Below are 16,470 nucleotides of genomic sequence, written 5' to 3' on the forward strand. Positions count from 1 at the left end.
AGTTGGGAGCACGGAGCGGCGTGCCAGGGAGGATAGTTCACTGAAATGTGCGTGATTGCCCTCATTATTATACTTTTTTAGTTTGGGTTTCTTTTGAGGGAAAGCGACCAACTTTGCCTTTTTGAGCGTTTTCCTTTCAGAGCCACCTGGTTTGAATTAAAGGCTCTTCCAGCACCCGAGAGTCTCCTGGCGGAGGCTGGAAATCCACATGAAAAGTCCCTGGCCCCCAGCCAGCGAGCTGAGTTTCTTTGACACATGAATCGCTCACCAGCCCTTGCCTCCCCTCCCTGCTCCAAGAGCCCAAAGACCTTTGGGAAAACAGTGGTTTTTTCCTCTTTTGATAGAGCTAGAGATCAAATTTACTGGATTTTCCTGGAAAGAAGCAGGGGACCCTCCCAGCCGGGCTGTTTACCTGGCATGGGTTTGGTGTGCCCCAAGAAGGGTCAAACCCTTGGTGGACTTTGCTTATGGACCATCACTGGCCCCGTAGGGTGATGGCACAGACTTCTGCCAGGCAGCTTGGAGAACCAAAACAGTGGCCCAATAAAACTGGTAAGGAGGTGCCAGGTCTCCCAGTGCATCTTTGACCTGGGAAACTCATTGCCACGGGGCGCTGCAGAGGCCAAAAGATGTAGCAAGGCTCAAGACCCAGACTGGAGGCAGAGATGGAGGGCAGAAAAGCCAAGAGCTGTAGCTGTCCCTGTCAGCCCATCTTCTGCAGGAGGCCACAAGCTTGTGCTTTCCAGCTGCACCAGCTGCTGGCTCCTTGGGTTAGGAGAGGGCTCAAAGTTTCCTCCTGAAGTGTCTGAGCAACGTTAGGGGCTGCAGCGATGGGACATTGGACAAGGTGGGACCCTGGGTCCGATTGGCTCTGGTAGGGTCATAAACATCAGCAGCATAGCCAAGGGCTGAAGCCTGCTAAAGCCACCCTGTGTATTCTTTATTTCTTCTTCTTTATTATTTCTTGCGCTAGAATTAAGTGTGATATAGAACCAGACCTAAGCACGGCCAGACATCCCACCGGGGGAGGCTCGGGGGGGCATGGTGGTGGGTGCTGGGTGCTGGGCTGCTTCCAGCTCTCCTGCCCTGGGGTGCTGCCGTGTTCCCCTCCCAGCCGGGTCCTGGCCTTGCCTGTTGAGCTTTCAAAGTCTTTGGAGCTCGACTTATCCTTGATGTGCTTCTATGGAGACCCCACCGTGATGGGACCTCGGTCTAGAGGGACATCAGCAGAGACCATCCTAATTTCTATGCCGAAATAGAGCTGTGCTTTGCTTAAGTAAGCATCAAATCTCCTGCCTACCTACTGCGCCTGGACAGGCGTTTGGGTCTGTGAGAGCTGCCTCCTTCCGCACGTACAGCGGCACCGCCCTCCTCTCTGATGCAGCCGCCTTCCCGCATCCCCGATGTGCGGAGGCATTTATTTGGTGCAGAGGTTTTGCAGCCTGGCAGCTTGACCGCTCCTGTGACTCCTGCCAGGTCGGCTTTGCCTCTCGCTAAATGATGGGTCTTTCCTTCGTCTGCATTGAACTCTTCCCATCTGGGCCCCGTCAAAACCAATTCAGCTGACAAAGGATCGAACTGAACTGAAATACAAAGCGGAGCCTCTCCTCCCCCAGCACCCGCTTTCTCTGCTCCGTTTTGTGCCCTTGTGCTCTCCTCCAGCCCTTGCCCATCCATCCCGGAGTGCTGCATCCTGCTCGGAGCATCGCTGCCGTCCTGGAGGGTCCCTCAGCCGTCCCTGCCAGCGCCAAGTGCCGGGGAAAGCCAAAGGGGCTGCAGGAATGGGCCACTGCTGTAGCAGAGGGAAAAATAAGGGACCCAAGCCCATCACTAGACTCAAGACATAGGTAAAAAACACTGTAAGGATAAAAGAAAAAAGCACTCCAGGGTCAAATCCCAACCAGACGGAGGGAGATTCCTCCGGTAGCCCCTGAGTGCAGCTCTGTGGTTCCCACATGGGGCAAATTACCCCAACGAGCATCCAGACCGTGGTGCTAACAGCAGAGTGCAGGAGCAAGGGATGAGCCAAGCTCAGCGTGAAGGCGTCTTGCATCTGAGCAGGTACGTGGTGTTGGGAAAGGGACCAGAGCTGAGCTGTGGCCCTGGAGGAGAACGTGTGCCAGGGCAATCCAAAATCCCTACTATATTTGCTAGAGACCCGATAAAGTGCATCACATTTTTATGGAGGTCTTGCCTAAGGGCTTCAGCCACGTTCCCCAGTGAAATGACAGGGGAAGAGACCCCCAGACTGACATTTCCATGTGGCCCTGGTGACTACAACGAAGCAGCTCTGCTTCTGCCTTCCCACTTTTTCCTCCCCTTTTTTGTGCAAGACATGGGAGGGGGGAAGCAGCAGGACAGCGTGGGCTCCCCAGCACCTGGCAGGTCCCTGGGGTCCTGCTGTCCTGCTTTCCCTGTCGCTTCCCTTCCCGTGGGCTGCAGAAAGTGATGGCAGGGGGAGAGGGGAAGCAGCAAACCATGTCATGCGGGAAGGCATGTCATGCCGGGGGGCACGTGGGATGTGCTGCGTGATGGGGCTGTACGATCCCACAGGCACACCATCCATAGAAACCCTTCCCAGCCACCACCAGTCTAGGAGAGCCTTCCAAAAAAATCCCCCCAAACTAGTAGTATTTCATCCTCCCCGTTCCTTGAGAAGTTTCTGGACCTGACAGAAGTTACCGTTGCAGAGAAACCTTTTTGTGCGTGTTTGCCCCAATTCTGCTGCTTGCAGAGGGCTGGGAGAGCCGCTCGGGTGCTGTGCTGGCTCCTGCCACGCTGCCAGCCACCTTCGTGGCATGCCATTAAGTACTTCTCAGCTCTGTTAAACTGTCCAGACCAATCTCATGAGCTCACGGAGAGTAAATGACTTCTTTGTGACAATGTAATGCAATTAGCACTAATTGTAGAGTGTGTAATGTCTGCAACACATCTCTGTAATTACAGTAAAACTTGCTGGAGATGAGAATAGTGCTGTATTATCAAAACTCAGCTTAGTGAAACACGGCTTTGGTTGTAGGTTACGGAGTTGCATGGGGAAAAGGGAGGGAAAAAAAGTGATGAATGGCATAATTATGTTGTGTTATTTTAAAGGAGAGGATTTGGGGAGTTCACTTTTAAGAGAACACTTGAAGGTTAACAGGCGTTGCAAGCCAGCTCTCGCCCTCTAAAGATGATTCAATATGATTTCGACCTCTCCCAGCGTAAGAGGCAGATGTATTGAGGATGAACGCTTGTTTACATCCAACAATACGCAGAAGCATTTACAGTTTAGTGCTGACCGAGGCTCAGGCTGGTGAACCGGAGCCGTGGGATGGAGATATGCCCTGACTTGCCGTCGACCCGGCTGCTCCAGGACCCTGCACCCACTCTGCCTCCCGCTCCTCCGGGCAGGGCGCAGGGACCTCTTCTCCCATCAGTCTGTGGGAAGAGGGTAGCCACAGATTTACCCTCCTGAGATCTACCTGCTCCTCAGCTGGAGCCATCCCCATCCCCAGCCACTTTGCTGCAGTCCCACCGGCTTGCAGGACATCAGCTTGTTTTGACTTTGGTCAGATAAAGCCTTCCCTGAACCTCCGCATCCCTGTGGATTGAATTGTGCTTTAAACCATCCTCATCAAAAAAAACCCAAAAGAACAACAAACCCCAATGGTTAATTGTTTTCCCAGGAGATAGGCTTTAAATCGGGGGATAATTTGGTGCTGGAAGAGCTTACAGGGTTCCTCTCTGCCTTCTCTAGACACAGGGTCGAGCCGGGCTCCGGATCCGTGTCTGCGTTTCTGCTCCCCCCCCCCCGTTTGGGTGGTGCGGGTCTGTTGTTACTCCGGGCTCAGTCAGTTGTTTGGCCAAGTCTGCCGAGTCCTGGTTGTGCTTTGCTCCTTGTAACGGTAATGGGCCTCTTAAAAGACTTTGTAGGAAAGTTAAACACTTCTGGAATATTTTGCTTACAATTTGAGATGAGCTGGGGCTGGAGGTGGTTGGCAGGCTGCTTTCCTTAGAAACAGAGACACCGTTTCTTTTTCTCTTTACTTCCTGAACACTTCTGATGTTTGTTATCATTTTTTCTTCCTCTGTTGAAGGCTGTATTAAAGAATTAGCTCAGCTGAAGCCTTCATAAACAACCCTTAAGGATGTCTTGCTCCCTCCTGGTTTTGAGTGCTGAATTTCAGGATGAAATACGCTGCAGGGAGCCTTGCTGTGTGCATAGGTAACAGGAGAGAAAGGGATGCTGCAGTCCCCCACTCCATCCCCGCTCCATCTAAACCTGGATGGTTTCTGAAAAGCTCTTTAGCTCAGAAATCGGGGTGAGGGCGATGCTGGCAGACTGGTCTCCGCGGGGAGCGGTGATCCCGTGGCTGCGGCAGCCGGAGCCTGGTTCCTGCTGGGTGCTTTGGGTGAAGCTCCCAGCACGTGGCCTTCACCTCAGGGCGCCGGTTCGCTTCACAAGCAAGCAGGGCTCTTCTGAAGGGCATTTTAGCTGCACCAGGCTGATCAAGGGGCTGTTTCAACTCCCCGGTTCAGACATGGAGAAGAAAGTGCTGGTGTGGGGCTGCCCACGGGAGCCCCTGCTGCAGCCTCCCGCTGTGACTGTGGGCAAAAGCTGTTCTTTCCCCATGTATTAGTCCCTTCATCCCTTAGAAAAACCCAACAACAGAGCGATAGGGATGAATGTTGCTTTTTCATCCCCTCTGTCTGTATCGATCCCTCTCGCAGCGAGGAGCAGCACCTTGGAGATGTGGCTGCGCGGTGCCCTCTGCGCTGCCCGGGCACCGGGAGTGCCGTGGGGTAATTGCCCGTGTAAGTGGCCGATTTGCACACGCAATTACCCAATGTGCAATCACAGCCACAGCCCCTTTGAGCTGCACTGAAAGCTGCACCAAACCCTCTCCCAGGAGCCTGCCCCTCTCCCGGACTTTCCAGGATGGATACGAGTGTCCTGGAAGCTGGGAGCCTCCTCCCAGGGCCCCACTGCCTCCTGGCTAATCCTGAATTAAGTGCTCTTTGCTCTGAGCAGATGTGGCAGAACCACATCAAGCCGTTGCTCATGATCGCAAACCTCCGGGGATTCAAAATCTGGGGTCGAGCTTTGCAGTTTGCTGCTTTAAGTGACTTTTGGGAGGATGAAGAGCAGCCGAGACCCAGGGAGCGGTGAAGCCCAATGGCTGCGGATGCTCTCCACTCCATGCCGCCTTACTGCCGCCTTCGAAGCAGAGCATCCCGAGCAAGCCACGTCCCTGACTCACAGAAAACTGCTGGGTAAAAGAAACCCCTCAGCACCCTCCCTCGCATCCGAGCTGACTCAAACCCACCTGTGAAAGGTCTTGGGGTTTTTAAGTTTTAGGACTTTTTAAAAGATAATTCTTTAGTTTCTTTTAGCTCTTCAGCTGAACTTGCTGCTGCTTCAGAAGCCTCATTAGTCAAGTGTCCTGGCTGGGACACACAGTGTGGCTGGATCCAGCAGGCTACAGGGCTCACGCTCCTTCCAGTGCTATTCTTTTGATTCCATTCAGCTTGATTAAAAGGAGTATTTCTAAAATTAAGCAACACCCACGAATGCGGTGAGACTTGCAAGGCTTAAAAAGCAGCTCCTGAGCAAAAGCGGAGCACAGCAAAGCTGGCGAGGGCCGGGAGGAAATTTCATTCCAGCTTTCTGAAGATACAACGCTGCCTAAATAATTTCCCCTTGTCTTTTCCAACACCAATGGCTTACTATCATCCACTGATTACTGCGCTTTGTAGATAAAGGGTGCCTATATTCCCAGTTTTGGAAACCTTTTAACGCTGAATAAATCTGAGCCTATCTCTTGCCGGCAGCGAGCGGCGGCTCTGTGCCTCTGTGGGCAGAGGGGTGGGCAGCCCCCGGGGATGCTGCCCTGCCTGCAGGCGTTGCTGCTTTGCTACGGGTTCCTTGCGTGACCTTGGTCACATCCCCTTGCTGTACAGCATCCCCAGCGCCCAGCTGGCAAAGACAGCATTCAAACTTTCCTCGGAAAGCACCCTCGGCACAAACTCCACGACTCAGCTGGGTCTCTGCACCATCTTCTGCTTCCTGAGCAGGAGTGATCCCGGGAATGGGAGCAGAGCCAGGGCTGAGAGCAGGGTGGGTCGGAGAGGCGATGCTGGGTGGGTGTGGGAAGGGCTTTGCTAACATTTCTGTGCTCTGTTAGAGGCTCACTGGGTGATAAGAGCCCCTTCAACCCCTCCTGTGATGTTCTTGAGCATCACTTCTGCAAGCCCTTCGCTGCAGGCAGGGATGCTGCCTGACACTGCGCTTACAAGATCCTTCCCAATGCTTTGGGTTTTACATGACAGAAAGCCCAGCGTGCTCTGAGTCTTGCTATCTCCAGGCAGAACAGGAATAAATTTCAGCTGCCCAGTCCATGCTGAGCCATCCCTTGTGTCTGTCTGCTGAGTCCCAGGAGTTTTCCTTCTCGGAGGAGTGTTTGCCAAAGGTTTGCATCAGCTCTCTCTCTGCATCCCACCACCAGCCCGTTGTACGTCTGGCTTTGCAGATGCTCTGCTTTTATTCTTAGAAAGGCCTAAAAATTTCCGCTTTCCTTCTGAATAACTCCAGCGATCGGGGGTTGCTGATCACTCATCAGAGTCTCAGTATTTGCTATGAATCCATGCTACGTAATGCCGAGTATTTTTCTGAACCTTTAACTTGGCTGGGCAGCCGGGTCCGTGGCAGAGGCGCTGACAGGCATCGTGCTTTCCTGTTTGAGCAGAAATGGCATTTGAGTTGAAGCTTCATCAGGGGCTTTTTACACTGCAGACTTTCAGTGCGTGAATGTTATATACGCTGGTAAATGCACCTGTCACCTCACCAGCTGGTGACATCCTGACATTCGCTCTCCCTGGGAGCCTTCCCTTGCCAGGGACATGGATTGATTCCTCCCGTGCATCCCTTTGCCTTGGGAAGTCACCTTCGAGCTGGGAAGTGGTGGGATTCTTGTTGGACTTGCTCTTTAGTGACTGATTTTTATCACTTTTTTTTTTTTCCCACGATACTGGCTTCTCTCAAGGCTCTTGAGCCGTTAGTTATCAGCAACGCATGGATCCTGTAGTCTAGGTCTGGGGCTGAGCTTGCGGTGCTGTAACGCCGGCACTGGCGGTGGTGTCCGGCAGCGGAGGTAGGAGAGCACCTACTTGCTCTTGGTCTTGGTGTTCAAGTGTTTGCTCAAGCTACTGGGTTGTTGTTTGGTTGAGTTTTTAAATTTGACATTATAATTGCTCTTTAACATTTTAAATCCAAAGATAATGTTGTAAAATGCATTTTCAGGTTACAAGCACACGCATCTCTGGAAGTGAGTCTAGAGCTGTCATTAATCAGAAAATTATTTGTCTTGGTGCAAACAGCCATATGCTGCTCTGAATTTTGCTGGTAGACTCTGTTTTAATAATAGATAAAAGAAAAGCTGTATGTTTGACATGGGCTTTTTACTTGAACCCTGCAAACCATACAGAAATCGTCTTTTCAAACAGCAGATGAAACTTGAGGACCATTAAAGCTCAGGGAAATTGTTGCCCCTCTCCTTACCGTAGCCAAAGCTCACCCAATGCAGCGAGTCCTGCGCACCGAGGACGGGGCTGGTTTTGTCGCTGGGGCCAGGCAGGCTTTCGTGGACACGCTGCCTTCCTCTCTGGCCAGAGAATGAGGACAAACTCCTAGCATCCACGTGTGCCTACCCAACGTTCATCTTCTGGGACTGTCCCACGGCTGTGGGTGTCACCTAAATACAGAGGCATACGTTGAGGTTATTTTGATCATCATCATCCTCCTCATTTGTCACCATCCCTGGAGGTCTTTAAGAAAAGTCTGGACGTGGCACTTAGTGCCATGGTCTAGTTGACACGGTGGTGTTAGGGCAAAGGTTGGACTTGATGATCCCAGAGGTCTCTTCCAGCCAAACCGATTCTGTGATTAGTCTATCAAGAGAAATCGGGTAAAGTGTCACTGCATCAAGTGTGGAGTCGTGTATTTGGGGGCTGGAAAGAGAAAGTCTTCTTCACCCTGGCTGCTCCTCACCTACCGATGACCGGGAGGGAGGAGAGGGGGTCTGGCTGATCACAGCAAGAGCAGAAACCTCCGGCGAAGCTAACACGGCACTGATGAATCCTGCGGGATTTCCAGCAGGGAGGAGGGGGCAGCACTGACGCCTTTGTGCAAGGTGCCAGCAAAGCCTCCTCCAGAAGCTTGATGTCTAATCAGGTAAGATTAATTCAGGCCAGGGCAGGTGTGGAGAAAGGTTGTGACTGGGAAGCGGAGATGTCTGCGAGATGGGGCTGGGGGGGCTTGGTTTGTTTGGCTTTGCAAAATCAAGGCTGAGAGGAGATGTGATCTGTCCTCTGTAAATACACCGGTGGGTAAACGCCACAGACAAAGAACAGCTATACAAGCTGCTTAAGACAGTGCTGCCATAAAAACAAATGGATATAAGCTTGTCCTAAATAAATTCAGGCTGGAAGTTAGGCTTATAACCATCAAAGTTGGAGGGAGGGAACCACCCAACTAGCTTTGAGGTGGAACTTGATAACTTTCGGAAGAGATTAATACCCTGTGGTTGCCTGCAGCAGCAGGAGCCCTGCTCTGCGGGGACCCTCGTGTCCCTGTTCCTTACCTTTGCCTGGCTCTGCCTCTTCACGAATGCTTTCGGGCAGAGCTCTTGTGTTTTCCCACGGCTGGAGAGCAAAGTCCTGGTGGTGAGGTGTCTGGCCCTGCTGTGCTTGAGCAAAGGTGCCACGAGCAGAGCGAGACGATGCTGGGGGACCCCAGGGCCTTGCAGCAGTCCAAGTGCATCCTCAGACTAAGTCATGTGAAGGTCGCACCTCGGTGTCCTGAGCTGTGAAGTAACCCCATCAGGCACAGCATAGGAGCGCTGAGAGGTTGCTTGGTCCGTGTTTGCCCTATTTGTTATCTACAAGTGTTATCGGTTTTGATTTGGGCACTCGCCCGTCCCCCTGAGTCCCAGCTGCCCACGATCTCTGCGGGGCAGAGCTAGCATGGCTCAGCATCCCGTGCTGCACACCTCCTGTGCCCCATGGAAAGGGTCTGTGCCAGGGGATGCTCCTTTCTTCTTTTCAGGGTTGTGGTGGTGCTCAGCACAGCGAACTCAGATTCAATAGAGTATCTGTACAATTGTTGTTAAAAACAGGGCTGGAAATTGCCCTTCTGGAGGGTGCAGGGACTTTCAGAAGCTTCTGCCCTGGACCTATGCAAAAACAGTAACCAAAGCAGAGGGGGGAGAGAGAGAGAGAAGATCTGTGGCTGTGTGAGCTGCTGTATCACATCCTCGCTCACTGACTTTATTCTGATACGCAAACAACCCTTAATTAATTCCTCTGGCAAACTTTCCTGATGGGAGAGATGCAGTAACAAGTCCCTGTGTGAGTGGTTGGCATTTAGTGTTTGATTTATAATGTTTGATAATCTAACATTTCTCCAGAAGATCCTTGACACTCCTCCACGTTCGTGTCTTTCGCAGGATGCTGGAGTATTCCCTGGACCTGCAGAACGTCAGCTTCTCAGCAGTCCGCACCGTCCGCGTCCTGCGGCCGCTCAGGGCCATTAACAGAGTCCCCAGTAAGTCAGATCCTTATTCCTCCCAGTTGCTGCAAGTTCTCTGTATCTGTGCCCCGAAGGTGGAAGAGCAAACACAGATGCTTCCCATCTTACACTGCAGCTCAAACGTTCACCCAAGCCCGGTTGTGCTAAGTCCTACCACCACTCTCTGGTTTCCAGTGCCTGTAACTCTCCTACTTTAAATAATATTCCTTTTGACACCTGTGGCATCAGAGATGAGCCACCAGTCAGTATGATATCCAGGACTGTCTTCAGACACCCTCCTTTCTCATCTGAAGAGGGTCTGAAGAGTCTGCTAAGGTGAAGGGATGCAGGTGATAGGGATTGACTGAGCCGACAGCCTTTGCCAGGCAGCACAGGCAGGGGGGTCTGAGCTGCGTCGCTCCTACCCTCCCTCTGCTACCCCATCCTTTCCTGGCAAAATTGGGGTGAAGCAATCTTGTCGCACCTGGAGAACCCCCCCCAGGAGGTGCTGAGGAGCCTCCTCTTGGAGCGTCTCTTGCTGTGCTCCCCAGAGCTAGTCCGTACAGCCCAAAAGCCCAACATCTCCAAAGCAAGCCTGGGTGGGATGGGAGGTGTCTCTTCAGTCCTGGTTTATCAGGTCATGCATGAGGCTCTCAGACCTGCCTTGAACAGCAGCGGGTAGCATTGCCTGCTCCTGCACAGCAGCTCAGCCCCGTGCTCGGAGAGGTGTTGGCCATGGCAAACCCAACCAAACTGCCCAGGGAACCGTTCCTGCTGCGCTGGGCAAAGCCTAGAGCGCTGTGAGAGGTGCTGAGCTCCAGCCCTCTGGCACACTGTATGGACCGGGTGCGTTAAGCCTAAATACAATCCTGCATATCAAATCCAGCAGTGTTTTAGCTAAATTAAATCCAAGTCTGAACTCCCCTATCTGAGCTAGCCCAATGCCTTGATGAGAACTAATCAGCTTCAGTTCTGTCTGCCGATGCTGGAGGTGCCTGCGCTCTATTTATTTTTCTGGTCCTGACTTTGAACTTAATCTGGCTTTGCTGCTGCTGCTGTTTCAATCATTACAGTAGCTTCAGAATCCTGTTTGCAATGTTTTTTTTTATCCCCACTGCTGAACTGATGGCTGGCTGAATTTATCCACCACTGTCTAACTGGGGATGTAATTCACTTAATGCATTTTGAAATCCCAGGTAATTTATCTTGGCTTCTCTGCAACACAGTTACTATGGGATAGAAATGTAAGGTGGGAAAAGAAAAAAGTGAGTTTTGTATGATGATAAATGCGGTAACCACAGAAAGTCATTTCAGTTAATTAGGAGTTGATGCAAGATAGTTGTTCCCCAGTAGAGGAGTAGAAGAAAACCCTGATGGAGGAGGTGACAGCATCAAGAAGAGACAAAAAAGCCTTCTTGAAGTATCAAAGTAAAGGGTGCAACAGTAAAGCTTTCTTTAAATGAAAATCAATATAAGCGAGTGAGAGAATGTAGAAGATGGGGAAAGAAGGAGAGCGAGAGAGGAGCAGAATATTACAGAGACGTCAGATGAAATCAATTTTTTTGTGTGTAAATGTCAAGTTGAAGTCACCATCAATTTGTCTTTGTTACAGAACTGGCTGTTCCTGAACTTGTAAGAATTAACTGCCAGAGAGAGTCCTGTATTTTAAGGAAGAGAGGGGATTTAGGGTAGATGAGGGGAATTAGGGAGGGAAGAGAATTTTAATATATACTGAGTGGGGAAATAAGTACGACAGCAAGGGAGAACATCAGAGTTTGGTCTCAGAGAAGAAGGGAGACACATAATTGCTAGAAAACTTTAGGAGAAGAAGGGGATTTGAGATAGAGAGTAGAGGGAGAGGAGCAGGAAAGGTAGGTCGTGTGCCCAGGAGCAGGGCATGGCTGAAGGGGGAATCCCAGGGGCTTTGGGGGGCAACTAGAGGGGACTGGGGAGCTGCGGGTGTTTGCAAGCCATGTGTGGGTGACAAGGATGGTGGTTGGGAAGGCAGTGGCTGTCAGTGGAAGGAAAAGTATGGATGGAAAGGAAAAGGTCAGGAGGACATCGCTGGAATAAGAAAATTCAGCGTGGACTTTTCCTCTTCGCCTCAGGTATGCGCATCTTGGTGACGCTTCTTTTGGACACGCTGCCCATGCTGGGGAACGTCCTTCTCCTCTGCTTCTTCGTCTTCTTCATCTTCGGCATCGTGGGAGTCCAGCTGTGGGCAGGTTTGCTCAGGAACCGCTGCTTCCTCCCCGAGAACTTCAGCATGTGAGTCTGTGCGGGCAGCAGAAGTGTCCCCCCAGCTCAGGGGAGTCTGTCCCTCTAGGAGACATGGATATCCTCCGTTAATAAAGCCCTGGTCTTCTCTAAACGCTCCATGCTCCCGTATGCCACCACAACTCCTGCTGAGGCACACACGACCGGAGCGGAGTGAGCTGTGACAATTTGCCATTCGGGTCCTGCAGGGCTGTCCTTAACCCTCAGCCAGCACTTGGGGACCTCTCTGATTGATAAGAGCCTCAAAAAAAAACCCACCTTGAGAATAAGAGTTCAGGCTTTCTAAATGCAGCGTATCATTAACGTCTGACCTTTTCTGCATTTGTTGAGACGCTGAGCTCTGAATCCCGTTCAGCAGCTGGTAGTGTTTATTGGTATGGCATTTGTAGTCCCACCTAAACCCAGGGAAAGCTGATGGAGCTACCACGTCTTTTGTGATGCTAGATCCTTTTCAGTCGCAGAGCAAGAGATAGTCTCTGTCCCAAGGTGTTGATTTTCACAGATCCCTGGATTTTTAAGGCTAAGAGGACTATTGTGACCAAATGGGGTTTTGTAGCCCCCAGTTTCCTGGCCAGCCAGCTTGCCAGATGTAGGAATGTTTGAACAGTGGTTGAAATATCTGGTAGCTGTCAGCCTCTTTCAGACCAGGATTTCCATACCTATTCTCCTACCTACCTGCTTTTTTCCACCACCTCCCTCCCTTCGAATACTAGGAGAAGGGCAGGTGACTGCAAGCCCTTGATGGCTACTCTGCTGAGCTCCAGCACCCCTGTCACCTTTCAGTGCATCACTTTCAAATGTTGACTCCACGGAGCTGATCTGGCGAGATCCACACCTGGATGGAAAAGTCCTGCAAGCCCAAAGCCTTTTTCTTGCACACAGCAGGACCATGACGATGCTGCTGTGGCTAGGCTGGCTCTCGGGTCTGGAGCTGGCACCACGCACCTTTTATCGTCTCCCACACATCTCCTAACCAACTGCCACCCCTCTTGTAGGTCATGCCCTCAAAAGGCAGTTGGCAGAGTCATTACCAGGGCATGTCCTTGTTAAGTAAACGGCAGCAGAGCAGGGGGACTGCTTCACCACTGAGTAAATCCAACAGAGCCACAGGTTTGGGTGCTGTTTCATCGAGCCAGAGTTCCATGGGTTTAGATAAGCTTTGAAGGGTATTAAAGGCAATTCTGCAGGAATTAACTGGGCTGAACTAGGCTTAAAAATATCTTTGCAAGCTTAAGTGGGAGCCCTGGCAGCATTAAGGAGATAGCTGTGTGCAGAGCAACAAGCCCGTTTCTGGCTGGCCATGGGTTGTTTCCTCTCCCTGAAGAGTGTTTTTGCCTGGTTTGCTGTGGTAAGCCCACCCTCGGAGGGAATTTAGAGCTTATCTACAGGCTGAACAGGCACTGTGAAATGCAGGTGAAGGCTCTGTCTCTGGTTTCTAGGAAGCTTGGGAGGTCCTTGTATGTAGAGTCTCTGCAAGCAATGCTCAGCATCTTCAGGAGGACGGGAGGTACAGAAGCTTAAACTGGCTGATTTCCGTCTTGCTGCAGCAAAGACATTTCAGAGAAGCCCTGCTGGGCTGAATCCTGCTATTAGTCCCCTAAAGTCAAAGCCAGAGCACTTCCAGATGTAATGACTCTTAATAATGTCATCAGAGGGGTTGTTGAGTGGCCGAGTGCACTGCCTCGGTTTCCCAAAACCCAGTTAGGGACATCACCTCACCCAGTGGGGCTGCAGAAAATCCAGGGGGATCCCTTTTCAAAAAAAGCTTTAAGATCCAGAATAACAGATGTCAGACTTTGCTGTTACAGTTCTTACCTTGCCAGATTGCCTGCAATCGGTGTGCAAACCCCGTCCCTGTCCGGACTCTTTCAGCCCCTACACGGTGGATTTGGAGCGATACTACCAGACAGAGAACGAAGACGAGAACCCTTTCATCTGCTCCCAGCCCCGAGAAAATGGGATGCGCTACTGCCGGAGTATCCCAACGCGGAGGGAAGAGGGTCTCGAGTGCACCCTGGATTATTACTCCTACAACGACACCACCAATACATCCTGTGTCAATTGGAACCAGTATTACACCAACTGCTCCGCCGGGGAGCACAACCCCTTCAAGGGAGCCATCAACTTTGATAACATTGGCTACGCCTGGATCGCCATATTTCAGGTGAGCCCTGACGGCAAATTGCTGAAAGGTGGACAAACAGCCGGTCGTGCCCCCCAACGTGTTTCCAAGGGCTGCCTAATCGCACTCCTAGGGGGGCTATTTTGCACCAGCAAGCACTTATATAGTAGCACGTGGGTGCTCCAAATGGCAGGGATACAATTCGATGCCTGCTTTGAAGATGCATCCATCTCATGTGCATGGACAAACCCCCAGTCTCCAAACCCCGTGTGTCGGCAGTAAGGCCGCCCTGGTGTGGAGCCAAGCCTAGAGACTGCTCTTTCCTCTGCAAAATGCAGTAGTGGGCCTTAAGTCCAGCTGGAAAAGAAGGGCTGGATTCAGCCTGGGCAGCTGGTATTGTGGCTGTTGGCATTGATAGGAGCAGGATTTGGCTCCTCGGTATCCCCTACACCACCAAGACCATCTATGGGGTGTCAGAAATGACCCAGCCAGGAGAAATGTTGTTTGTGCACTTGGTGTTGTAACTGAGCCTTGACGGGTTCGTTTTGCCTCCCTATCTGCCCTAGGTCATCACACTGGAAGGCTGGGTGGACATCATGTACTTTGTCATGGATGCACACTCCTTCTACAACTTCATCTACTTCATCCTCCTGATCATTGTGAGTGGCTTAGGGGAACACGGGGTCCTCCTGGCATTTGGAGAGAGCAGAGTGCAGTGACCCAGAGGAACAGGGCAGCTAATACAGTGAATGTAAAAGCTGAGGTAGAAACCAGGCTGCTGGAAGACAGGCAGCTTCGGGAAGGCATTGTATTGCAGCTGCCTTTTGCTGCAAACATGAAGGAAGGAAGGAAAGACGTGCTTAAGCTATGGTAGATACACTTCTGATGCTGCTGCTTCTACTACTTCTCTCCTTTTGCTCCAAGGTTCTCTCTCTTAGTTGCCACCTTGAATTTAGATTTAAAAGTAGGCAAATTTCCTTCGCTCAGGTTTTGAGCTCTGGAAGAGGAGGAGGCTGCCCAGAATTTCCCCCATATCGAAGAACCCAGCTGGCTGGGTCCTTGGTGCAGAGGGAACATTTCAGGAAAACAATCCCAAACTTCAGAGAGCACATTAAGAAAGGAGGGAAGAGATTACCACCCGCAGCCTACCCACGCTTCGCAGCATCACCCGAGACCACCCACAAAGGAGCCAGCAAAGAGTTTCTGTGGGGTGGGCTCCATGATGGGCTTCATCTGTGAAAGCAGAATTGTCTACCATGACTGGCTGAACTCGTTGTCTAGACTCCCTTTATCGTCAAGGGAGAAAAATAGGTGCTGTAAGGAGGTGATTCATCTCCTCCAAAGGTAGACATCCAAAATAAATTAGATGCATTGCAGACTTGATGTGCCTATTTCTCTCTTGACTCTAAAGGATCATTAGGTGCCTCACTCAGATGTAGCTGAGATAAGTGAGATGAGTCCCTTTCTTGCTGTCTAATTGGACTAAGTCCAGCCAAATAGCTGCACATTGTCCATTAGGCCATTGTGGGGATTTCTACTCCTCATCAAACCAGGACTCAAAGCCTGATGAGAAGGTAGGAGGTCGTTTAGTCCATGATGTTTTTTTCTAGTTCACCTATTAGCTTCCCCAAAAAAGAAACAATCTCTTGCTCTCAGCATCCCTGAAATGACGGAGAGGAAGGGCAAGCAGTACTTTTCCAGATGCCGTGCGAGTAACGTTAGCAGTGTGTGATAGCCCGTTAGCACGTCAGTAATTCTCTGTGATCCAAGCTGGGCTCTGCAGAAGGCAGAACCTCATGAAACCCTGGTTGGAAATAAAATCTCCAAGCTGTGGGTACAGACTGCTGATGCCCTTGCGTAACAGGCACCCGCAAATCCCATTAGCAGGGGAAAGGGATCTGCTCGCAAGCTGCCCACACGCTGCCAGAAAAAACGCTCCTATCAGGAAGGCTCAGTGCATTCATCGTAATGCCACTAATTGTGATAATTACAACCGCTGTCTGCGGAGAGAGAAAAACACCATCTTGAAAGAGCAAAAGCTTTTTGTCAAAATAATCTTCTCTCGTCTTTGATCTCTGACGTCCTCCATGGAGCGCTGGCGTGGGAGTCCCCGGGGTGGGGGCTTGAGGGCTGAGTCAGCCCCTCCGCGGTCCCAGCTGGTGGTCCCCGCTGGGTGATGGAGGGGATGGGGCTGACTGGGGTTTATCCCTGTTCCTTGCACTGGGGCGTGGGGTGAGGCAGGGCTATGGGGTGGGCATGGCTGCCCCGAGGTGGCTGATGGCTCCTGTCCCCTTAGGTGGGCTCCTTCTTCATGATCAACCTCTGCCTGGTGGTGATAGCAACGCAGTTCTCCGAGACGAAGCAGCGCGAGAGCCAGCTGATGAAGGAGCAGCGGGTGCGCTACCTGTCCAACGCCAGCACTCTTGCCAGCTTTTCGGAGCCAGGCAGCTGCTACGACGAACTCCTCAAGTACCTGGTTTACATTGCCCGTAAAGGCAGCAAGCAGCTTGTGGAGGTCTACCGG

The 16,470-nt window shown here is 51.5% G+C and overlaps 1 protein-coding gene across 1 annotated transcript in view; it reads left to right on the plus strand.

Annotated features, from left to right (window-relative positions):
- LOC104167036 (voltage-dependent T-type calcium channel subunit alpha-1G-like) overlaps positions 1-16,470 on the plus strand; it is a gene marked incomplete at its 3' end in the record, with an annotated part of 37,689 nt that overhangs the window by 1,211 nt on the left and 20,008 nt on the right. Inside the window, exons 3-7 of the mRNA XM_009707156.1 lie at positions 9,486-9,583; positions 11,656-11,815; positions 13,697-13,988; positions 14,513-14,605; positions 16,243-16,469. Coding sequence (XP_009705458.1) covers positions 9,486-9,583; positions 11,656-11,815; positions 13,697-13,988; positions 14,513-14,605; positions 16,243-16,469 — 870 coding nt within the window. The remainder of the gene's footprint in view (positions 1-9,485; positions 9,584-11,655; positions 11,816-13,696; positions 13,989-14,512; positions 14,606-16,242; position 16,470) is intronic.

The sequence above is a fragment of the Cariama cristata genome, unplaced genomic scaffold (assembly GCF_000690535.1).
Source record: "Cariama cristata isolate BGI_N322 unplaced genomic scaffold, ASM69053v1 scaffold22439, whole genome shotgun sequence".
NCBI classification, from domain to species: Eukaryota; Metazoa; Chordata; class Aves; order Cariamiformes; family Cariamidae; genus Cariama; species Cariama cristata.